The sequence below is a fragment of the Dendropsophus ebraccatus genome, chromosome 5 (assembly GCF_027789765.1).
Source record: "Dendropsophus ebraccatus isolate aDenEbr1 chromosome 5, aDenEbr1.pat, whole genome shotgun sequence".
Lineage (NCBI taxonomy): Eukaryota > Metazoa > Chordata > Amphibia > Anura > Hylidae > Dendropsophus > Dendropsophus ebraccatus.
This window is the reverse complement of record NC_091458.1, coordinates 159578677-159604343: the sequence shown is the minus strand read 5'-3', so window position 1 is coordinate 159604343 and position 25667 is coordinate 159578677. Positions and strand designations below refer to the sequence as shown.

Sequence of the window (25667 nt, the reverse complement as noted above, 5' to 3'; positions counted from 1 at the left end):
TCTCCTCGCTGTGTGTTCTATGTGTTCTCCTCACTGTGTGTTCTATGCGTTCTCCTCGCTGTGTGTTCTATGTGTTCTCCTCGCTGTGTGTTCTATGTGTTCTCCTCACTGTGTGTGTTCTATGTGTTCTCCTCGCTGTGCGTTCTCCTCGCTGTGCGTTCTCCTCGCTGTGTGTTCTCCTCGCTGTGTGTTCTCCTCGCTGTGTGTTCTATGTGTTCTCCTCGCTGTGCGTTCTCCTCGCTGTGTGTTCTCCTCGCTGTGCGTTCTCCTCGCTGTGTGTTCTATGTGTTCTCCTCGCTGTGCGTTCTATGTGTTCTCCTCGCTGTGTGTTCTATGTGTTCTCCTCGCTGTGTTCTATGTGTTCTCCTCGCTGTGTGTTCTATGTGTTCTCCTCGCTGTGCGTTCTATGTGTTCTCCTCGCTGTGTGTTCTATGTATTTTCCTCGCTGTGTTCTATGTGTTCTCCTCGCTGTGTGTTCTATGTGTTCTCCTCGCTGTGTGTTCTATGTGTTCTCCTCGCTGTGTGTTCTATGTGTTCTCCTCGCTGTGTGTTCTATGTATTTTCCTCGCTGTGTTCTATGTGTTCTCCTCGCTGTGTGTTCTCCTCGCTGTGCGTTCTATGTGTTCTCCTCGCTGTGCGTTCTATGTGTTCTCCTCGCTGTGTGTTCTATGTGTTCTCCTCGCTGTGTTCTATGTGTTCTCCTCGCTGTGCGTTCTCCTCGCTGTGTGTTCTTATTGCCGTGTGCCTTCGGCTGTGCAGGTATGATGAGAGTTGTAGTATGAGGGCTCCTGTGTGGGCCCGCTGCCTGTCATCTGCCTATGAAGTAACCTGATCTTCTATCACTTCCCAGCTCTATTGACAAACCAGTCAGTGAGGGGGGGGGGGGCGATGAATAAACACGTATAAAGGAACAGCCCAGTGGTTTGTATACATACATATATATATACCTGCTATCCCTGCCTGTCAGCAGCCTATCCTGTGCTACACAGCCCGTTCTCCCCCTCTCCTCAAGGACCCGCTCCTCCCAGCAGCCCGGCTGCAGCCAATCAGAGCGCTCTCCCAGCAGTCCGGCTGCAGCCAATCAGAGCGCTCTCCCAGCAGTCCGGCTGCAGCCAATCAGAGCGCTCTCCACTCAGCGCTGTCTCCAGCACGCCTGCCTGCTCGGCGCTTCTATTGGTCCGCTCCTGCTGCCTCCTGATTGGGTATCCAGGGAGATGTGGGCGGGGCTGGGCAGCTCTGTTTGGCAGGGTCCTTCCTCCCCGCTTCCGGCATTAGCTCCAGTCGCTCCCGTTACGCGGAGACACAAAGACTTAGCGGTGATCGGTGGCGGGGGATGGACGCGGTATAACGGGCAGCATAGCCGCGAGCGGAACCGTCTGTCACTACCGCATAATGTGATCTGCTGCCCTGGATGTGACATGGGCCCCGGGGGACACGCACCATGCCCGGGATTGGGGCTCAGCTGCTGATGAGAGAGGGGCCCCGGGGGGCGAGAAGGAGCGCAGGGGCCACTGAATGAGCGGCCCGCAGCCACAACATGGAGGTGGTGGGAGACTTCGAGTACAGCAGGAAGGACCTGATCGGGCACGGAGCCTTCGCAGTGGTGTTTAAAGGGCGACACAGGAAGGTAAGCGGCCTGCTCCCCGGGCTGTCACTGGCCTGCTCCCCGGGCTGTCACTGGCCTGCTCCCCGGGCTGTCACTGGCCTGCTCCCCGGGCTGTCACTGGTCTGCTCCCCGGGGCTGTCACTGGCCTGCTCCCCGGGCTGTCACTGGCCTGCTCCCCGGGCTGTCACTGGCCTGCTCCCCGGGCTGTCACTGGCCTGCTCCCCGGGCTGTCACTGGCCTGCTCCCTGGGCTGTCACTGGCCTGCTCCTCGGGCTGTCACTGGCCTGCTCCTCGGGCTGTCACTGGCCTGCTCCCCGGGCTGTCACTGACAGCTCTCTGGCCTGCTCCCCGGGCTGTCACTGGCCTGCTCCCCGGGCTGTCACTGGGCTGTCACTGACAGCTCTCTGGCCTGCTCCCCGGGCTGTCACTGGCCTGCTCCCCGGGCTGTCACTGGCCTGCTCCCCGGGCTGTCACTGGCCTGCTCCCCGGGCTGTCACTGGCCTGCTCCCCGGGCTGTCACTGGCCTGCTCCCCGGGCTGTCACTGGCCTGCTCCCCGGGCTGTCACTGGCCTGCTCCCCGGGCTGTCACTGGCCTGCTCCCCGGGCTGTCACTGGGCTGTCACTGACAGCTCTCTGGTCCGCTCCCGGGGCTGTCACTGGACAGCTCTCTCCTCTGCTCCCCGGGCTGTCACTGGCCTGCTCCCCGGGCTGTCACTGGCCTGCTCCCCGGGCTGTCACTGGCAGCTCTCTCCTCTGCTCCCCGGGCTGTCACTGGCCTGCTCCCCGGACTGTCACTGGCAGCGCTCTGCTCACAGCTTTTTATTTCCTAAAGGTGAATAGAGGCAGCAGCAGAGTATCCAGAAGAGAGGGAGTCACCTGGCGGAGGCAACGTCCCTGGATGTGGATGTTCTGCCCCTTTAAGGAACCTTAAATCATGATTGGGAAATACTAGGCAAACTAGTGTCCTGTGCGGAGACCCCCGGGCGGCGGTGTCCTGTGCGGAGACCCCCGGGCGGCGGTGTCCTGTGCGGAGACCCCCGGGCGGCAGTATAAAGGTGTACTATACTGCTATACACCTATAGAAGTGTACCGAATCTGTTACCTTCATATTGTCCACTAGCCTGAGGGGGACCCCTCCCAAAGCTGAGTGGAGAGTCTGAAGACCCCCAACCTCCCGCTGTATGTAGAGGTGTCATCACTTTCATGCTGCCTAAACTATGACTTACTGTGGGCCTCCCCTCCCCGCTGGTCTTGGCTGATAGAACTATAAGCTGGTTAGACAACTCTAACCTGCTGATGGTTCCCTAGTGGGCACAGGGGGCTGAGGATGAGGGTATGTATCTCACCTTCATCCTCAGCGCTGTTCCCGTGCTATTAGTAGATGCCCCCTCCCCCTGCCTAATGATTATTAATGGAGTGGGTGGGCCGGATCGGAGCTCAGGGCCGGTAGCTCCACCCCCAGTGCACCTAATAGCGTACTGGCAGAGGGCTTCACTGCTAACAGCACGGGAACAGCTCTGAGCCATACCCTCATCCTCAGCCCCGCACCCACTAGGGAACCATCAGCAGCTTAGAGTCGTCTAACCCGGTTGCATTATTAATCATTATCTTTCCGTAATTGCCATAGAGCGGGCGCGGCTGTCAGGGGCTTGGCGGACAGGTTGGCGGTTGCTGCCAAGATTTCGCAGCAGGACGACATAACATGGAGTTATTCCTTTTGTGGCGGCGTTGCGTTACCTGTCACGTTGCATTATTATCTGCGGTACCTGGCGGCGTTGCGTTACCTGTCACATTGCATTATTATCTGCGGTACCTGGCTGCGTTGCATTATTATCTGCGGTACCTGGCTGCGTTGCGTTACCTGTCACGTTGCATTATTATCTGCGGTACCTGGCTGCGTTGCGTTACCTGTCACGTTGCATTATTATCTGCGGTACCTGGCGGCGTTGCGTTACCTGTCACGTTGCATTATTATCTGCGGTACCTGGCGGCGTTGCGTTACCTGTCACGTCGCATTATTATCTGCGGTACCTGGCTGCGTTGCATTATTATCTGCGGTACCTGGCTGCGTTGCGTTACCTGTCACGTTGCATTATTATCTGCGGTACCTGGCGGCGTTGCGTTACCTGTCACGTTGCATTATTATCTGCGGTACCTGGCGGCGTTGCGTTACCTGTCACGTTGCATTATTATCTGCGGTACCTGGCTGCGTTGCATTATTATCTGCGGTACCTGGCTGCGTTGCGTTACCTGTCACGTTGCATTATTATCTGCGGTACCTGGCGGCGTTGCGTTACCTGTCACGTTGCATTATTATCTGCGGTACCTGGCTGCGTTGCATTATTATCTGCGGTACCTGGCTGCGTTGCGTTACCTGTCACGTTGCATTATTATCTGCGGTACCTGGCGGCGTTGCGTTACCTGTCACGTTGCATTATTATCTGCGGTACCTGGCAATGTTGCATTATTATCTGCGGTACCTGGCTGCGTTGCATTATTATCTGCGGTACCTGGCTGCGTTGCGTTACCTGTCACGTTGCATTATTATCTGCGGTACCTGGCTGCGTTGCATTATTATCTGCGGTACCTGGCTGCGTTGCGTTACCTGTCACGTTGCATTATTATCTGCGGTACCTGGCGGCGTTGCGTTACCTGTCACGTTGCATTATTATCTGCGGTACCTGGCTGCGTTGCGTTACCTGTCACGTTGCATTATTATCTGCGGTACCTGGCTGCGTTGCGTTACCTGTCACGTTGCTCGCTTTCATGCTTCTTTGGAAAACGTTGACTTTCTCCTTGTTTTTCTCTTCAGAAAACAGACTGGGAGGTGGCCATTAAAAGCATCAATAAGAAGAACTTATCGAAGTCGCAGATCCTACTCGGCAAAGAAATCAAGATTTTGAAGGTAACGTTATTCTATATCTTCTTGGCTTCATCTTCTAAGGAACCCATCACCTCGAATAGTTTTATCACTGATCAGAGCCGAATATCGCAGCCGCTCCTTTATATTTCTCATCTGTCTCTGTTTCCCGATTGTATTTTTTGTACATTGGTATCGGAGCGGCCATCTTGCATCTGAGCATGACAGACCGGAAGGTGGCAAGATTTTACAATTATATAGATAGTAAAATGGAAAATTAGTAAAACATCACCAAAAATTCTTAAGTTAAAGGGGTTATCCAGCGCTACAAAAACATGGCCACTTTTCCCCCTACTGTTGTCTCCAGGTCAGGTGCAGTTTGCATTTAAGCTCCATTTACTCTAATGGAACTAAGTTTCAAAGCCCCACCCAAACTGGAGACAACAGTAGGGGGAAAGTGGCCATGTTTTTTTATCGCTGGATAACCCCTTTAAGTTTAAAGGGGAACTCCAGCAATCCCATAAAAAATAAATGCTCAAAAAGCAAAAAAAAACAAAAACTGATTGACACCCTTTTCTCACTTGTCTACACTCCTAGCTCCAGGTTCACTTTTACAAATGATCCCAGTTTTACATCATGGCAGCCAGCCAGGAAACTACATCACCCAGCGAGCACTGCACCACAGAACCTGCCCCTGCCTTGTAGGATTTGCCCACCGCTGGTTCAATCTGCTCCTGCTTTGCTCTGTAAATATCTGTTTATTCATTTACATAGATTAGAGAAAGCGAGATGAAACAACAGTGTGTCCTTACCCCTATACTGCTCAGGAGAGGCTGTCGTTTGTCAGCCCTTGGTCAGGTGATCATTGTGTGATGTCAGTGGTGGGAGGAGTTACAGATGAGCTGTTACAGCTTGCCTGGCAACAGAAGAGAGATCATGTGACCTCTGTCTCAGAAGGGAGGGGTAGAACAGAGGAGTGGAGACAGAGTGGAGCAGGCAGGGAGGATTTTCTGCAGCTTCAGGGGGTGAGTCAGGATGTGCTGCAGACAAACCGTATAATCTGGTCTCCTGTCTCCTGCGCTGGGGTTCCCGGGTCTCCCATGCTGCAGATTGTATCTGGAAGGTGGACTCGGCAGCCAGACGGTCATAGAGACGTGTCAGACATTGATAGATCGCTCCCTGTGTAGAGAGAGATGAAGACTGGTGGGGTGGGGAGACCCTACAAGTCACAATGGGACAGCCATGATGCACAATGTCGACTGATTGACCTAAAGTCCTGGTAACTGTAGCGATGGTCTGCTGGACCATGTAACAGGAGCCGCTATGTCGTATGGACTACCCGTCAGATCCAGGCCGCCCCTCCCGCAGCTCCGCACAGCTCCGCACCTGCTTCCTCCCCATATCGGGCTGTGGCCACTGCTGTATCCTCTGTATATCAGTCTCTAGCGGATGGCGTCCCTGTACTGATGGCCGGTGCTGTATCTGTATATCAGTCTCTAGCGGACGACGTCCCTGTACTGATGGCCGGTGCTGTATCCTCTGTATATCAGTCTCTAGCGGACGACGTCCCTGTACTGATGGCCGGTGCTGTATCTGTATATCAGTCTCTAGCGGACGACGTCCCTGTACTGATGGCCACTGCTGTATCCTCTGTATATCAGTCTCTAGCAGACGGCGTCCCTGTACTTATGGCCACTGCTGTATCCTCTGTATATCAGTCTCTAGCGGGCGGCGTCCCTGTACTGATGGCCGGTGCTGTATCCTCTGTATATCAGTCTCTAGCGGACGACGTCCCTGTACTGATGGCCGGTGCTGTATCCTCTGTATATCAGTCTCTAGCGGACGACGTCCCTGTACTGATGGCCACTGCTGTATCTGTATATCAGTCTCTTGCGGGCGGCGTCCCTGTACTGATGGCCGGTGCTGTATCTGTCCTCTGTATATGAGTCTCTAGCAAACGGCATCCCTGTACTGATGGCCGGTGCTGTATCTGTATATCAGTCTCTAGCAGACGGCATCCCTGTACTGATGGCCGGTGCTGTATCCTCTGTATATCAGTCTCTAGCAGACGGCGTCCCTGTACTGATGGCCGGTGCTGTATCTGTATATCAGTCTCTAGCGGACGACGTCCCTGTACTGATGGCCGGTGCTGTATCTGTATATCAGTCTCTAGCGGACGACGTCCCTGTACTGATGGCCGGTGCTGTATCCTCTGTATATCAGTCTCTAGCAGACGACGTCCCTGTACTGATGGCCACTGCTGTATCCTCTGTATATCAGTCTCTAGCGGACGGCGTCCCTGTACTGATGGCCGGTGCTGTATCTGTATATCAGTCTCTAGCGGGCGGCGTCCCTGTACTGATGGCCGGTGCTGTATCCTCTGTATATCAGTCTCTAGCGGACGACGTCCCTGTACTGATGGCCGGTGCTGTATCCTCTGTATATCAGTCTCTAGCGGACGACGTCCCTGTACTGATGGCCACTGCTGTATCCTCTGTATATCAGTCTCTAGCGGACGACGTCCCTGTACTGATGGCCGGTGCTGTATCCTCTGTATATCAGTCTCTAGCGGACGACGTCCCTGTACTGATGGCCACTGCTGTATCCTCTGTATATCAGTCTCTAGCGGACGACGTCCCTGTACTGATGGCCGCTGCTGTATCCTCTGTATATCAGTCTCTAGCGGACGACATCCCTGTACTGATGGCCGCTGCTGTATCCTCTGTATATCAGTCTCTAGCGGACGACGTCCCTGTACTGATGTCCGGTGCTGTATCTGTATATCAGTCTCTAGCAGACTGCGTCCCTGTACTGATGGCCACTGCTGTATCCTCTGTATATCAGTCTCTAGCGGACGGCGTCCCTGTACTGATGGCCACTGCTGTATCCTCTGTATATCAGTCTCTAGCGGACGACGTCCCTGTACTTATGGCCGGTGCTGTATCTGTATATGAGTCTCTAGCGGACGGCGTCCCTGTACTTATGGCCGGTGCTGTATCTGTATATGAGTCTCTAGCGGACGGCGTCCCTGTACTGATGGCCGCTGCTGCATCTGTATATGAGTCTCTAGCGGACGACGTCCCTGTACTGATGGCCGGTGCTGTTTCCTCTGTATATCAGTCTCTAGCGGACGACGTCCCTGTACTGATGGCCGCTGCTGCATCTGTATATGAGTCTCTAGCGGACGACGTCCCTGTACTGATGGCCGGTGCTGTTTCCTCTGTATATCAGTCTCTAGCGGACGACGTCCCTGTACTGATGGCCGCTGCTGTATCTGTATATCAGTCTCTAGCGGACGACGTCCCTGTACTGATGGCCGGTGCTGTATCCTCTGTATATCAGTCTCTAGCGGACGACGTCCCTGTACTGATGGCCGGTGCTGTTTCCTCTGTATATCAGTCTCTAGCGGACGACGTCCCTGTACTGATGGCCGCTGCTGTATCTGTATATGAGTCTCTAGCGGGCGGCGTCCATTACTGTTATTACACTGTAGTATCCTCCTGGCAGCACAAAGGATTATTCGGCCCCTGATAACAGATGCCGCGCGGCGCCGTGACCGTAATCGCTGTAATGATTGGTTAACCCCGCGGTAACTGACACAGAGTTTCCTAATGCGTCTCTTGACCTGTTTTATGGATCCCGACGGCTCCGGGTCTCATCGCTGTGTCTCCCTCCGGCTTTATTACACACCTCCGGCCTGACCCCAAAATATATATAACAAAAGCGATTTTACCGTTCACAAATTTGTTCATCCATCGTTAGGAAAACATGGCCGCTTTCTTCCAGGGACAGCGCCGCTCTTGTCTCCAGTTCAGGTGTGGTTTACAATTAAAGGAATTATCCAGCGAACATCTTTTTCTTTTAAATCAACTGGTGTCAGAAAGTTATATAGATTTGTAATTTACTTCTATTTAAAACTTTGAAGCCATCCAGTACTTATCAGCTGCTGCATGTCGTGCAGGAAGTGGGGTATTATCTCCTGTCTGACACAGTGCTCTCTGCTGCCACCTCTGTCCATGTCAGGAACTGTCCAGAGCAGGAGAGGTTTTCTATGGGGATTTGCTGCTGTCACACTGGAGAGAATACACCACTTCCTGCAGGACATACAGCAGTTGATAAGTACTGGATGGCTGCAGATTTTTAAATAGAAATAAATTACAAATTTATACAACTGTCTGACACCAGTTGATTTGAAAGTAAAAGATGTTTGTTGGAGTAAACGCCATTCACCTCAATAGAGTTGCCAAACCCGCACCCAAACTGGAGACGAGCTGTGCTGTCTCCGGAAGAAAGCGGCCATGTTTTTCTAACGCCTTTAAGGTGGTAACTCGGATTGAACATGCAGTAGATAGAAGCGTGTTATTTGCCTTAGTTCGATGTCCCTGTGCCGCTTACAGTGTGCAATGATCCGCTTACTTTTCCATTCAGTTTTATGTGGACGGAATCCAACGTCCCCCTCCCGTCTGATTACTGATGTCCCCGAGTGTCCTTCCTTTAATCTCTCAGCTTTTATTCACCCTTCTCCCACTCCGCTGGTTTACAGAAGCTGTAACCTCCATATTGTCCATCTCTGACTGCATCACTTACCAGATTGGCCGTTCAGGATTTAAAGGGCTCTCCTGATTGGTAACCTTTGACCTTTGCGGAGGTTATGTCCTGCAGAATATTTCTCTTTACCTGTTAAAGGGCTTGTTCACCAAAAAATGTTTTTCTTTTAAATCGACTGGTGTCAGAAAGTGCCAGAGATTTGTAACTTCTATTAAAAAAATCTGCAGTCTTCCTGTATTTATCAGCTGCTGCATGTCCTGCAGGAAGTGGTGTATTCTCTCCAGTTTGACACAGCGCTCTCCCCTGCCACCTCTGTCCTTTTTCGGACTAGAAGTAAATTACGCCATCCGCCATTGTTCATGTTCTCCAGCCCACAGAGCTGCGTTCCGGCCTCCCTGCTCCCCCTCTCTGGTTATTACTCCTCATGTCTCTTCAGAGCTGAGCGGCCGCCCTCTAGGTCTGTGGAATATGAGGCGTCTCGGCCCAGTGACGGCCGATCATCCAGAGGATATTAGCAGCCGTGCGATGGGTTATAAGCTCGGCCATGGGCTCCTGGTCTGTAATCACCCAAAACCGAGCGGCATAGAGGAGGGAGCACAGAGAGGAGCGGCCGTCACCCATCAAGGGGCTCCTGTCTGTAATGGCTTTGGACGTTGTGTCAGATAATTACGTTAGTGAATGTCTATGAGCTGTGACCTGAATGAAGGGGATGAGACGGATTCGCCTCTGGGCATAATAGAAGCCTGGAGATATATAGTCAGAGAGCGCGGAGATACAGAAACAACGGCCGCACTAGGACTGGGCGATACGGACACAATATACAATCTCTATTATTTTTTTGCAAATTATGATGGGTGGAGTAGTAGAATGAGGTGTGGGAGCAGTATTGGTAGTAGTAGCCATAGTAATAGGAGTAGTAGTATCAGGAGTGGGGGTTGTAGTAGCCATTGTAATAGGAGTAGTAGTATCAGGAGTGTGGGTTGGGAGTAGTAGTATCAGGAGTGGGGGTTGTAGTAGTAATGGTAGTAGTAGTATCAGGAGTGTGGGTTGGGAGTAGTAGTATCAGGAGTGGGGGTTGTAGTAGTAATAGTAATATGAGTAGTAGTATCAGGAGTGGGGGTTGTAGTAGTATTGGGAGGCATAGTATCAGGAGTGGGGGTTGTAGTAGTAATAGTAATGGGAGTAGTAGTATTAGGAGCGGGGGGTTGTAGTGGCCATAGTAATAGTAGTAGTAGTATCAGGAGTGGGGGTTGTAGTTGTAGTAGTAGTAGTAGTAGTAATGGGAGTAGTAGTATCAGGAGCGGGGGTTGTAATAGTAATGGGAGTAGTAGTATCAGGAGTGGGGGTTGTAGTAATAGTAATGGGAGTAGTAGTATCAGGAGTGGGGGTTGTAGTAGTAATGGGAGTAGTAGTATCAGGAGTGTGGGTTGTAATAGTAATGGGAGTAGTAGTATCAGGAGCGGGGGTTGTAGTAGTAATAGTAATGGGAGTAGTAGTATCAGGAGTGGGGGTTGTAGTAGTATTGGGACTAGTAGTATCAGGAGTGGGGGTTGTAGTAGTATTGGGAGTAGTAGTATCAGGAGTGGGGGTTGTAGTAGTATTGGGAGTAGTAGTATCAGGAGTGTGGGTTGTAGTAGTAATAGTAATGGGAGTAGTAGTATCAGGAGCGGGGGTTGTAGTAGTAGTAGTAGTAGTAATGGGAGTAGTAGTATCAGGAGTGTGGGTTGTAGTAGTAATGGGAGTAGTAGTATCAGGAGCGGGGGTTGTAGTAGTAATAGGAGTAGTATCAGGAGTGGGGGTTGTAGTAGCAATAGTAATGGGAGAAGTAGTATCAGGAGTGGGGGTTGTAGTAGTATTGGGAGGCGTAGTATCAGGAGTGTGGGTAGTAGTAGTAGGATCAGGAGCGGTAGTATTAGTAACCTTGTAGGTGTAGTGGGGGAGGGGCAGGGCGCTGTGCTGAGTACTCACCTGCTCCCCAATCTCTCCTCACGCTCTGGGTCTCTCCTTCCCTGGGGGGCTGCTTATCCCCCGGCTGCTGCTCCTGTAGCCGTTGCGGGCAGGCGGCGGGGTGGCGATCTTGTGGGCAGGCATTGATCTCGTGGATGGGGGCGGGCAGCGGCTAACTCCTCAGTGCCGGCGGGTAGCGATCTTGTTTGGGGACAGACGGCGGGTGCAGACGGGCAGTACAGCAGGGGGCGCCCTGACTTGTAGGAGGAGGGGCTTGCCCAGAGCGCCACAGCTTTTCCTGCTGGTCAGAGCGCACATATTTTTATTTATTTATTTTTCCCAATTGAAAATTTTATTTATGATTTTCAAAGCAATTGAAGGCGATTGTCTAAATCTGGGCGAATAAATGAATTAGTTTGATTAGTGGCCCAGGCCTAGGGTGCCGCCTGCCACCTGTCATGGCCACTGAGGAGATGGGGCTCCTAGAAGTGTAGGGAGACTGTAAGGCTACTAGCCGCGCTCGGATGATCCGCCTTACTTATCTGCAGGAATTTGGTCTTTTATTCGGACACGTGAGACATGAAGAGAGGCGGGAAGGGGTTACCTGGACGGTCAGCGCACTCGGCGAGGCAGCCATAGCCGGGCGTGGCGGAGAATGTTACCTGGGCGATTGGTTCTCTGTTACTACATTTAGGTGACGCTCTGGCTTTATGCGTCTTCTTTGTTATAATAAAGGTAGAAAACCGCAGCACTCCAAGTAGAATCAAAAAAACCCAAAACTTGTTCTATACACTGCGGAGCTATATACCCCTACACACCACAGCGGGGGGGGGGGGGGGGGGGCGCTGCTGCTCTAATGGATCATGGTGGATGAGGGAATCTCCTGACTCACCCAGTTACCATAGTGATCAATAATCTATAATTTACCAGCTGTTACCATAGTGATCAATAATCTGATTTACCAGCTGTTACTATAGCGATCAATAATCTATAATTTACCAGCTGTTACCATAGTGATCAATAATCTGATTTACCAGCTGTTACCATAGTGATCAATAATCTATAATTTACCAGCGGTTCAGTGATCGGTGCGGTGCCTGCGTCCGGCCGGGCTCCATGTCTTATTCATTGGGGGGGGGGATGGTCCTCGACTTTTAGTGACATTTGTGTCGTTATTAGATTCCCGATCTCTTCCCGTTATTCCTCCTTGTCCTTGTCTGACTTCTCAGATCGGAGTTCCTCCATGGACCAGCGAGGGGGAACCTCCGGCTGATTCCAAACTACAACTCCCATCATGCCTGGTTAGGTTAAGCTTTGGTCTTCATTGTCCAGGCATGCTGGGAGTTGTAGTTGTGCAGTGGCCTGAGGTTCCCCATCCCTTCCCTAGCAGGGTTTGTGTGTAGTGGGGGTCCCGGCCTGTGATTGGTTGAGCGCTCCGTCAGCTGACCGGCCATTCTGAAGATAGAGCGCGCGGAGCAGAAGACTGGACAGGTAATGTAGGCTGCTGCTGCTGCCGCTTGTCAACTCGTCGGTCGCCCGCCGTACACTGCTATTCAACCGTAGCGATGCGCGGTGGGGGAACGATGATTTTAGGTCTGGCCCTAAATGAACGATCGGCCGATCACACGATCATCAGCTGATCGTTCTCTCTATTTCACCGAGCGATAATCGGCTGAATGGGGCCGATTATCGTTACTGTGGAATAGCGCCGCTCTGGAGGAGGAAGGAGCCGGTGCACACAGCATCCTCCGGTGTCTGTGACAGCTGCCGGATACAGGAGGATGCTGTCTATGCCGGCTTCTTCCCCAGCAGAGCGGCGCGTGTTTTCAGTCTCCTGCGGGCCGCGCGCGATGACGTCATTTCATCGCGCGCCGCCTGCAGGAGAAGACCGGCACAGAGGACCTGGGACAGAAGAGGACCTGGACAGCGTGGGAGCGGAGGAAAGGTGAGTGGGATGTTTATTTTTTTATTTGGGGGTTAACTAGGCCACCAGGGACATGCCTGATGGGGGTTAACTAGGCCACCAGGGACATGCCTGATGGGGGTTAACTAGGCCACCAGGGACATGCCTGATGGGGGTTAACTAGGCCACCAGGGATATGCCTGATGGGGGTTAACTAGGCCACCAGGGACATGCCTGATGGGGGTTAACTAGGCCACCAGGGATATGCCTGATGGGGGTTAACTAGGCCACCAGGGACATGCCTGATGGGGGTTAACTAGGCCACCAGGGATATGCCTGATGGGGGTTAACTAGGCCACCAGGGACATGCCTGATGGGGGTTAACTAGGCCACCAGGGACATGCCTGATGGGGGTTAACTAGGCCACCAGGGACATGCCTGATGGGGGTTAACTAGGCCACCAGGGACATGCCTGATGGGGGTTAACTAGGCCACCAGGGACATGCCTGATGGGGGTTAACTAGGCCACCAGGGACATGCCTGATGGGGGTTAACTAGGCCACCAGGGACATGCCTGATGGGGGTTAACTAGGCCACCAGGGACATGCCTGATGGGGGTTAACTAGGCCACCAGGGACATGCCTGATGGGGGTTAACTAGGCCACCAGGGACATGCCTGATGGGGGTTAACTAGGCCACCAGGGAGAAGCCTGATGGGGGTTAACTAGGCCACCAGGGACATGCCTGATGGGGGTTAACTAGGCCACCAGGGACATGCCTGATGGGGGTTAACTAGGCCACCAGGGACATGCCTGATGGGGGTTAACTAGGCCACCAGGGACATGACTGATGGGGGTTAACTAGGCCACCAGGGACATGCCTGATGGGGGTTAACTAGGCCACCAGGGACATTCCTGATGGGGGTTAACTAGGCCACCAGGGACATGCCTGATGGGGGTTAACTAGGCCACCAGGGACATGCCTGATGGGGGTTAACTAGGCCACCAGGGACATGCCTGATGGGGGTTAACTAGGCCACCAGGGACATGCCTGATGGGGGTTAACTAGGCCACCAGGGACATGCCTGATGGGGGTTAACTAGGCCACCAGGGACATGCCTGATGGGGGTTAACTAGGCCACCAGGGACATGCCTGATGGGGGTTAACTAGGCCACCAGGGACATGCCTGATGGGGGTTAACTAGGCCACCAGGGACATGCCTGATGGGGGTTAACTAGGCCACCAGGGACATGCCTGATGGGGGTTAACTAGGCCACCAGGGACATGCCTGATGGGGGTTAACTAGGCCACCAGGGACATGCCTGATGGGGGTTAACTACAATAGCAGGGGAACTAGGGGAACAATACTTTGCCCTGGGTGCTGCAAACCCACGCTACTAACTGCCGCACACGGTATGCGGCCCTCGAATGATTTTATTAATGCCCGACCGGCCCTCGACATGGAAAAGGTTCCCCACCCCTGCCCTAAGGGAAGGCATGAGGACCAGAGACTTTTTCCCACACACACAGCCAGTCTGCCCCTGGGCTATGCCATCCCATACATCTCATTTTCCCTACCTTTTTTTTTCACACCCATACACAGTGAGGAGAAGGGAGTAAGCCGCTGCCAGACACTTTAGGTGGTGACTTTCTCCAGTGAGAACAAAAGAGCCAGCATGAAATTCCGCATACCTGACCACCATTTTTTCAGGACGACCCCTTTCCTCTAATACACAATAAGTCCCCAGAAATAGTAGAGGTTTGTCCAGCATGTTGCTAATATGTACAATGGTCGTAGAGGGAATGTATTTATTTATTTTTTCTAATCTGTTTCTATTTTTGCCTGTAAATAAATATATATATATATATATATATATATATATATATATATATATATATATATATATATATATTATAATGTGACTACTGAATGTGGAAGCACAGGATGTTCTGCCTCTATATCTGTTATTATACATGCATATTGTGACCCCTGTAATAACCTGCGGTCACTTGTGTCTCCCCCAGGAGCTGCAGCATGAGAACATTGTGGCCCTGTATGATGTTCAGGTAAGTCGTGATTCCAATCTCTGAGAAATAAATGACGCAGATCCCGTGTCCGGAGGTGATGGTCACATGCGGCCGAATTGCTTGTAACATTTTTCTGAATCTTAAGCTGCAAATGCAAACTCCAAGGGGTTTTCCCCGATTAGAAAAACATAGCTGCCGCCTTAAAGGGGTACTCTGGAAAAAAAATCTTTCAGATCAACTAGTTTCAGAAAGTTATATAGATTTCTAATTTACTTCTATTTCAAAATCTCCAGTCGTCCAGTACTTATCAGCTGCTGTATGTCCTGCAGGAAGTGGTGTATTCTCTCCAGTCTGACACAGTGTTCTCTGCTGCCACCTCTGTCCATGTCAGGAACCGTCCAGAGAAGGAGAGGTTTTCTATGGGGATTTGCTGCTGCTCTGGACAGTTCCTGACATGGACAGAGGTGGCAGCAGAGAGCACTGTGTCAGACTGGAGAGAATACACCACTTCCTGCAGGACATACAGCAGCTGATAAGTACAGGATGACTGGGAATTTTTAAATAGAAGTAAATTACAAATCTATATAACTTTTTGATACCAGTTGATCTGAAAGAAATGTTGCCAGTTTTGAGTCTGGAGTACCCCTTTAAGCTGCAGCAATACATGACAGCACTAGTGCAAAGATGAATAATGTGGAGGCCTATAATCTCCAGCGTTGTGGTTCCTAATGGGAATCGGCCGCGGGATAGAAGTGAAATGCTTATTGTTTGCTGTTAGTCCCCGTAGTGTTCGTACTATGGTCGTACATCTATTACAGGTCGTACTCCTATATTTTGTAATACTATTTTTATAGCACATTTTCCCCCACAACTTTCCGTTTTTTTATAGTATCTTTATTGTTGTTCTTGTTCCTTCGGTGATTGATAGTTCTGGAATATTCCCCGGAGCGCTGTGCAGATGCATCCCTGGATATATGGGGGGAAGCGAATGTCGGACTGAGAGGATACACGGCCATTAGCTGCATTATCTGTCATGTCGTGTGAGATGCCTCTATAAATCTTCTAAGTTACATAACATTGGGCTGAGCGTGTGTATATGTATGTGTGTATGTGTATGTATATATATATATATATATATATATATATATATATATATATATATATATATATATATATATATATATATATATATATATAATTTCCTGCTGATGGTGGAGGAAAGCTGAACCGGACCTGGATTAGAACAGTGCATGGTGATAGAGGACAAGCTAGGAGGCCAAGTGTAGTAAAGGAGGCCTCGCGTAGTAAAGGAGGCCTCGCGTAGTAAAGGAGGCCTCGCGTAGTAAAGGAGGCCTCGCGTAGTAAAGGAGGCCTCGCGTAGTAAAGGAGGCCTCGCGTAGTAAAGGAGGCCTCGCGTAGTAAAGGAGGCCTCGCGTAGTAAAGGAGGCCTCGCGTAGTAAAGGAGGCCTAGCGTAGTAAAGGAGGCCTCTTTCTTTCTCTGACTTACCTACATACCATTTGGGTCTGGTTCAGTGCGACATACTCAAATAAATGTATGAACGGAGGAGCCTTACGTTGTGCACACTAAAGATGCGTGATGCATTTCGTTATGATTTTGATACTATGGAAGGCAGAAAATGGTCTGATACCTCGATCTCCCGGTTCCTGATACTGTGTGTTAAGCTCTGGTAATCCTTACAGCCTCTCATATCAGAGCTTTTCAGTGAGGCAGCACCCCCCACTGATCACCCCTTAGTATCCGGCCCCATGCCTGCCCTTCAAGCCACCTACTGCATGGGAGTCCTCTCCGTTATATTCCGCAGCCAAGGAGTCCTCTCCGTTATATTCCGCAGCCGAGGAGTCCTCTCCGTTATATTCCGCAGCCGAGGAGTCCTCTCCGTTATATTCCGCAGCCGAGGAGTCCTCTCCGTTATATTCCGCAGCCGAGGAGTCCTCTCCGTTATATTCCAGAGCCGAGGAGTCATCTCCGTTATATTCCGCAGCCCAGGAGTCCTCTCCGTTATATTCCGCAGCCCAGGAGTCCTCTCCGTTATATTCCGCAGCCCAGGAGTCCTCTCCGTTATATTCCGCAGCCCAGGAGTCCTCTCCGTTATATTCCGCAGCCCAGGAGTCCTCTCCGTTATATTCCGCAGCCGAGGAGTCCTCTCCGTTATATTCCAGAGCCGAGGAGTCATCTCCGTTATATTCCGCAGCCAAGGAGTCCTCTCCGTTATATTCCGCAGCCCAGGAGTCCTCTCCGTTATATTCCGCAGCCCAGGAGTCCTCTCCGTTATATTCCGCAGCCGAGGAGTCCTCTCAGTTATATTCCGCAGCCGAGGAGTCCTCTCCGTTATATTCCGCAGCCGAGGAGTCCTCTCCGTTATATTCCGCAGCCGAGGAGTCCTCTCCGTTATATTCCGCAGCCGAGGAGTCCTCTCCGTTATATTCCGCAGCCGAGGAGTCCTCTCAGTTATATTCCGCAGCCGAGGAGTCCTCTCCGTTATATTCCGCAGCCCAGGAGTCCTCTCCGTTATATTCCGCAGCCCAGGAGTCCTCTCTCTGCATCCGCATGCCCAGTTTCCAGACTTACAGTGGGGAAATGCATGAGAGTAGAAAGCTACAAATTACAGATGAGTTGTCCTTTTTTATCCTATATTCAGATGAGTTTAGCTTGGAGGGGGGGTTGGAGGTGAGGGAGTCCCTTTAAGAAATGAAACCGTAGCTCTGATTGGTTCCTATGGGCAGCGCCTGACAGTTTGTTTTTGAACATGTATGTATGGTCTGATGGCGCCCACCACTGGGAGCCCTTCCTGTTTAGCGAACAGCCTACATAGAATGGCCCACTTGGCTTGCTCACCTCTGGCTGCTGCACTCAGGTGGGGGAGGGGGGTTAGAGGGGGTCTACACTGGACAATCCATGTTAGATAGAAGGGATCCGCTACCATAGTCTGACGTATAGATGTCCTGCCGCTTCAACCCCCCATGGTTCATCTGTTGGGGTACTTTGCAGCCAGCCTGGGTGTATCGGCCCCCCGGATAACCAGGAATCAGATTGTATTGGACTTAGGGGGTATAATATACCGATCGGCCAAGTTCGCCAGATTGAAAGATACTCTAAGCGGGCTTTCACACGTTCCTGGCACAGTCCCTAGATACGGACAGTCCGCTACGGAATGGTGTTTGGAGGTCCCGGCATCATTATTTGTTGGAAGCTCCAAAACTGTAAGTCTTCATGCTACTGTACTGACATGTGGCATCAGTACAGTCACCCTTAGGGCCCAATTCCGTTTGGATAATCGTTAAAATTGTTCGGATCGAATCGATAACCGTTCAGTTGAATAGTAGTTAAAGATTAAACGATAAACGAGAAATCGTTGATCGCTTAATGAGACCTGGACCTATTTTATTGTTGCTCGTTCGCAAATCGTTCACATGGAATAAGATGTCGTTTGCGGCAAATGCAATAGCGACAAGAAGACAACCGCAGGAACGATCAAAAGGAACGATCATTATTCCATGTGAACGATTTCAGGCCGTTCACAATAGCGATCGTTTATCATTAACGATTATCGTCCCGCGGAATCGGGCCCTCAGGCTCTCTGAATCTGGGGCCTCTCTCTATGGATTCTAGTTTTCTTTTTGTTTTGAGCACGTCCTAAGCTGGACAAGCACTTCATGCCAAAGAACGTCCCCAGGTGTATCAGCGGGATAGCGGAGAGGGTGCACCCCGGGCCTCTGGTCTCGGCCTCACATCCATCTGACCCATCCTAGACATGTGGTTGTGTTTCACCTGGACGTGTATGTGTTACATCAGAACCTGAGGCCGCCGTCTGTGGAGACCTTGCACCCATCTTCTTCCACTGACTGAGTATTCCGAATGATAATGTCACGTCTATTAAGTGTTCTGCACTCGCCTTGGAGATGTGAAGTCCGTGTGATCTTTTGCTTCCTGTTGCGTCCGGCTGACCTTGGGGGGGATCTCATGTGACTGTACGGCTGTCTGTGCACCGGCCGTCACTTGCTGTATGTGACGGTGATGGGACACGTGCTGCTTATATCTGGAACACCTCCACATTGCTGAATTCTCGTCATGCGACTTCCCGTAGGATCAGTTTCCTATTTTCAGGCCAGTGACTGGGTGGACATGTTGACTTCTCCTTTTAGAGATCTTTTACTTTGCGGCTGTCCGTCCTCCCCAGCAGATCCCCGTGGATATAGAACCAGTGTTCCTGTTTTTACATTGACCCCCCCCCCCTCCCCCCATGTTTCGGGATTACTGTCAGTTTCCGGCTTCACATGCTCCCGTTTTTCTCCCCCGAGTGATAGAAATCTGAGCTGGATTGTTAGTAACATTTCCCATCCCCCATGAGGGATTCTTCACATACAGCTTCATTTTCTGTATAGGTTTAGGCCGAGGTCCCTCTGCATTTTACGGATCTGTTTTTAGGTCATGTTCACACGCTGTATAAACATTGGACGTTGTTTGACGGGGCCGCTGTTTGCAGCGCCAGGCAGCAGCCGATGTCTCAGGTGTTCACCTGGCTGATACTGCAGTATCGTCCGGGCAAACATCACTTCATATTAATTGGAATACATTCGGGTGTACATCTGTTTCAATCCTTTTTTTTTTTTTTTAAATATTTGATATGGGTGCTGCCATATTGTCATGTAGGACTATTCGGGATAAGCAGATTTACAGTAGTAACAAAGGGAATCGCTCCGCTAGACTCGGCGGCCGGCTGCCTTTGAACTCCTCTGGGCTGCTCGGCTTTGGGTGTTGGGAAAAGCTGGATCCAGTCCCGGGAAGCTTGGAGAAGTTTTTTAGGACTGGTTCCATCTTTTCCAGTCACCCGGAGCTGCACGGAGTTCAAAGGCAGCAGCTGATAAGCCGACCGCTGGGCCTAGTGAAGCGCTTAGCGACTACTCTAAATTGGCCTATCCCTCTTGACTATAGAATCAGGAGGCTAAGGCTTCATGCACATGTTCCGTATATTTAAGAACTGTGTGCAATGGAACAGAATCACTAAACTCCTGGCATCATGTATCATTATGATGCCGGGAGCTCCAAGACTGCTTGAAAAGGGGAACTATGAGCGCGTTAGAAGCCTCTTAACCTGCTGATATGTCCCTATAGCACAGGAGACGGCAAGGATGAGGATATGTCTCTTACCTTCCTCCTCAGGGCCGTTCCGGTGCAGTTAGTCATGTTCCCCACAGTCCATGAGTGCTGCCCATCTCTATAGCACCGATCTGCCCCAGGCTGCTCCTAACTGGTGCCCCAGTGCTCCTAACAGTCTTACCGGACTGTGGAGCACACAACTAACTGCACCGGAACGGCGCTCACCTGTGCTATAGGGACATATTAATAGCTTAGATTTCTTTTACCTGCATATAGTTCCCCCCTTTTGGAGCTCCCAGCATCATAATGATACATAATGCCGGGAGGTCCGTGAATCTGGTCAGTAGTACATCTTCCGTGGTCACAGAACGTGTGGACGCCCTCTAAGGGGTATGTGCCCTTTGGAACATGATCTGGTCACTGTATTAAGATAGTATAGACTGGAAACTGAAATGCCAGACAGGAGACGTGCCGTTACCGTTGGGACTTTGGCTTGGAGAGCTCCTCATGCTTGGCAGCGTAGTGTCCATGGCCTTGGTCTGACAACATTACCATCATTATTATCACACGTGTCCATAAAAACACCTCTGCATTGCCAATGCCCTTTACACACATTTGGAACCTGGACAGAAAGAACAAAATGTAAAACTAAGGTCGTGTGTACATTGTAAAGGGCCAATAAAACTGGGGGTTAATGGCGTAAGTAACACCGCCCAGGAGCGCGGTAGAGATGTATGTGCACATGGCTGCTGTGCTTACTGAAGACCTAATAACATTATATCGAGTATAATAAATACTGTACTGTACATGTAATATAATACTAGTAATACAGTACATGATATAATACTAGTAATACAGTACATGTGATATAATATTAGTAATACTGCGCATGTGATATAATATTAGTAATACTACGCATGTGATATAATACTAGTAATACAGTTTATGTGATATATTAGTAATACTGCGCATGTGATATAATACTAATACTGTGCATGTGATATAATACTAGTAATACTGCGCATGTGATATAATACTAGTAATACTGTGCATGTGATATAATACTAGTAATACTGCGCATGTGATATAATACTAGTAATACTGCGCATGTGATATAATACTAATACTGTGCATGTGATATAATACTAGTAATACTGTGCATGTGATATAATACTAGTAATACTGCGCATGTGATATAATACTAGTAATACTGCGCATGTGATATAATACTAGTAATACTGCGCATGTGATATAATACTAGTAATACTGCGCATGTGATATAATACTAGTAATTCTGCGCATGTGATATAATACTAGTAATTCTGCGCATGTGATATAATACTAGTAATACTGCGCATGTGATACTAGTAATACTGCGCATGTGATATAATACTAGTGATACTGCGCATGTGATATAATACTAGTAATACCGTGCATGTGATATGTCACATGCGCAGTATTACTAGTATTATATCACATGCACGGTATTACTAGTATTATATCACATGCGCAGTATCACTAGTATTATATCGCATGTACTGTATAACTAGTATTATATCACATGCGCAGTATTACTAGTATTATATCACATGCACGGTATTACTAGTATTATATCACATGCGCAGTATTACTAGCATTATATCACATGCGCAGTATCACTAGTATTATATCGCGTGTACTGTATAACTAGTATTATATCACATGCGCAGTATTACTACTATTATATCACATGCGCAGTATCACTAGTATTATATCGCATGTACTGTATAACTAGTATTATATCGCATGCGCAGTATTACTAGTATTATATCACATGCGCAGTATTACTAGTATTATATCACATGCGCAGTATTACTAGTATTATATCACATGCGCAGTACAGTATTACTAGTATTATATCACATGCACGGTATTACTACTATTATATCACATGCGCAGTATCACTAGTATTATATCGCGTGTACTGTATAACTAGTATTATATCACATGCGCAGTATTACTACTATTATATCACATGCGCAGTATCACTAGTATTATATCGCATGTACTGTATAACTAGTATTATATCACATGCGCAGTATTACTAGTATTATATCACATGCGCAGTACAGTATTACTAGTATTATATCACATGTGCAGTATTACTAGTATTATATCACATGCGCAGTATTACTAGTATTATTATAATAGTAGTAATACTGCGCATGTGATATAATACTAGTAATACTGCACATGTGACATAATACTAGTAATACTGCACATGTGATATAATACTAGTAATACTGCACATGTGATATAATACTAGTAATACTGCACATGTGAACATACTAAAATACATAATACAAAAATACTGTGTGTGAACATAGCCTTATCCTTATGACAAGAGCAGGAGAGGTTTTCTATGGGGATTTGCTGCTGCTCTGGACAGTTCCTGACATGGACAGAGGTGGCAGCAGAGAGCACTGTGTCAGACTGGAGAGAATACACCCCCCCCCCCCCCCCCCCCCCCCCAGGCCATGAACACCTGGGAAATACTTTTAAATGCAAGTTAAAGGGATACAGCGCGGAAATCTGCAGCACATTACAGGGCAGTACACTCGGGAGGCCATTACACACCCTCACCCATAGGTTGTGTAGTTCTCCAGATTGCACCCCTTAATGTGTTTTTTTAATAGAATTTTTTTTCCCTATAGTAACGGCCGAGCGCTGTGAGATACAAGGGGACAGATAGACGTGTTTGTACTGAATGATGCCAGCCATAAGCAGCTCTCAGGCTCATCGCTTCTCCTCCCTCTGTAGAGCAGCGTGACAGCGGATTAGTGTCAGCCGGGGTGGGGGCTCCGTCTGGGGAAACATGGGGGGGGGGGGGGGGCTCCGTCTGGGGAAACATGGGGGGGGGGTAAAAAAACCTTGCTACCATACTGGGTGCCACTATGCTGACCCCACAGGAGAGGGGGGGGGGGGAGGGTCTGCTCACACTTTGCAAATTGAAAGGATTTTTTTAATTGTTTAAAAAAAAAAAAAAAACTATGCTAATCAGCAAAAACCCTATGCATATTAGCAACAACAATAACAACAAAAACCTTATGCATATCCAGGTGTGAGGGGGCGCCCTCCGGTACTCTGGATCTGTACACGGCCGTGTATTTATTGGGGGAGATCCGCAGCCAAAGCCTTATCAAACCTCTCCGTTGCTTTCTAATAATTCCATAGCAACATCCTATTTTTAGCTTTTCTATGTATAAAGTGTGAAGTTCCGGGCTGCAGAATGTGCGTCATAGCGCGGTGTATGATGATTGTGGCTGTCATGTCTAATAGAGACCCCAGGATATGGGCATCACGCCGGCCGCACCTGTCTCATCCCCTGGGCAGACACCTGCGATTCCTGTCACTCCCATAAGCAGCCGATTCAGCGCTCGGGTTAAAGGGAATGGATCGCCTACATTTTATAAAACGTTTTCCATACTGATGCCCGTTGTTTTTTTCTAATTGATTTATATTTTCAGTTTTTTGTTTTTTTTATGAGGTCTGAGATGTTGCCTGAGCTGATTTTAACAGCATTTAGTAATATGCTTTACAGCTGGCCCCATGGACATAGACACACGCACTTTTCCAGACCCTATTCTATGTATGGGGGCAGGTTTGTAAGCACGCTCTCTGACCAATGCAGAGGTCATTCTATAGGGGAGGGGAGGCTGAGCTGCTATTGTCTTCTCTATCTACTGGTGTCACCCATCACTTTAGTTCTGTACAGATCACATTCACTGGCTCCTTATTCCGGACAGAACAGGAAGCCTTGGCTCCGTCTATGGGCCGACCCCGCACTGTAAGCGAGCCTGTACACTGCTAGATAATCGTGCATGCGGGACTCCACAGACATTGTTAGCGATGTCCATTCAGCCTTCGCTTTATAGAGAAAACAATTATAATAAATACCTATAAACCCTTATACCTCAGGAACAGAAAGGTGTATCGGGAAGCTGTAAGGTTTGTAACCAGGACACCCTAAGCTGCCGCTGACTACAGTGGGCCACCCGGGCAATCTACTGATCGTCCTGGCAGCCCCTCCCGCTGCTCCTCGCGGCCCCTCCCGCTGCTCCCTGTGGCCCCTCCCGCTGCTCCCTGTGGCCCCTCCCGCTGCTCCCTGTGGCCCCTCCCTCTGCTCCCCGCGGCCCCTCCCGCTGCTCCTCGCGTGCCACCTCCCGCTGCTCCTCGCGTGCCACCTCCCGCTGCTCCTCGCGTGCCACCTCCCCGCTGCTCCTCGCGTGCCACCTCCCCGCTGCTCCTCGCGCGCCACCTCCCGCTGCTCCTCGCGCGCCACCTCCCGCTGCTCCTCGCGCGCCACCTCCCCGCTGCTCCTCGCGTGCCACCTCCCCGCTGCTCCTCGCGTGCCACCTCCCCGCTGCTCCTCGCGTGCCACCTCCCCGCTGCTCCTCGCGTGCCACCTCCCCGCTGTGTGTGCGTGTAATAGCACCAGCAGCGAGCGCTGACCTGACAGGTCGTCACTTCCTCCTGTAGATGGTGGCGTGTATCTGGGCCCTTGGATCCAGTCTTTCTTCCATCTGAGGCTTTGCTTGTGATACGGATATGAAATGCTGTTCCTGTCACCACTGACGTCACTTTTGTAGTGGTCCATGAAGTTAGACATGAATGACCTCCCCTCCCCCCCCAATTCTCTTTCCGGTCCTGGTATTCCGGGATACTTTGATTACTTGTGTTTTTCGGCTCTTTGATGCGTATCGGTTGCTTCTGATTAGGACGTCACTGTCTGCGAGCACAGATAAGCTCTGACAACCTGCGCGCTAATCCACCATCTCTAGTCACTAATAAGGTTCTGGAGGAGCTCCAGCTGCTGAATTATTAAGATACGTGTTCCTTTAGAGTTTCCAGTAAAGCGCTGCGGCGTTCATTGACTTGGGACAGGCGTCTGGTGTTATATGCGTGCGTAGCGAACAATCATTCTCTCTTACTGGAGGGCTGAGTGTGGCCCCCGGGGCCTAATAATAAGTGGAGCCGGTTATCACTAGGGCCGTCGAGTTCACGAGTACAGTCACATGTCCCATGAATAATAGGGTCACCCAGACCCAGCTGTGCGGAGGGAAGACGTGAACTCTGGTGACTGTAACGTGAGCCGCGTGGCTGCACCTGCCTCTTCTCATTTATTTATGTAACTCGGACTGACATTCCTAGAAAAGCTCTTTCTAGGAAAACGAGAACAGCAGAAATATGTGCCGAGATAACACACGTCATACTGCGCTCTCCAAGCCTAGAACTCGGGAAACGACCATAAAACTTCAGCCAGAGAGAGCAAAAAGGTGTGAGGGTTCTGTTACACGGCCCGATCAAAAACTGTAACCCAGCGCTGATCTGCAGAGCAATTACACAGGCCGACTATTGGGCAGCAAGGGGGGTGTGTGTGTGTGTGTGTATATATTAGTGATGTCCGTGCAGCCCTTGCCTTTAGTGTATAGCATACCACATTCCCCGGTGTCCTCGGGCCTTCCCTGGTCCTCTGCCTTCTGTCCCGGCCAGTGATTGGCTGAGCGGCCGGTCAGTGCAGAGACCAGGGAAGACCCAAGGACCCTGGGGAACCTGGTAGGTTAAGTAAATACTTTATTATTTAATACTACAATCATCAGCCGTCGTCCGTACATCA

General features: G+C 50.1%; 1 protein-coding gene across 1 annotated transcript in view; it reads left to right on the top strand.

Moving 5' to 3' along the window:
* Window positions 1-1247: 1247 nt before the first annotated feature.
* Window positions 1248-25667, top strand: part of ULK2 (unc-51 like autophagy activating kinase 2) — a 78470-nt gene continuing 54050 nt past the window's right edge. Inside the window, exons 1-3 of the mRNA XM_069971772.1 lie at window positions 1248-1627; window positions 4419-4511; window positions 14890-14931. Coding sequence (XP_069827873.1) covers window positions 1538-1627; window positions 4419-4511; window positions 14890-14931 — 225 coding nt within the window. The 5' untranslated portion in view covers window positions 1248-1537. The remainder of the gene's footprint in view (window positions 1628-4418; window positions 4512-14889; window positions 14932-25667) is intronic.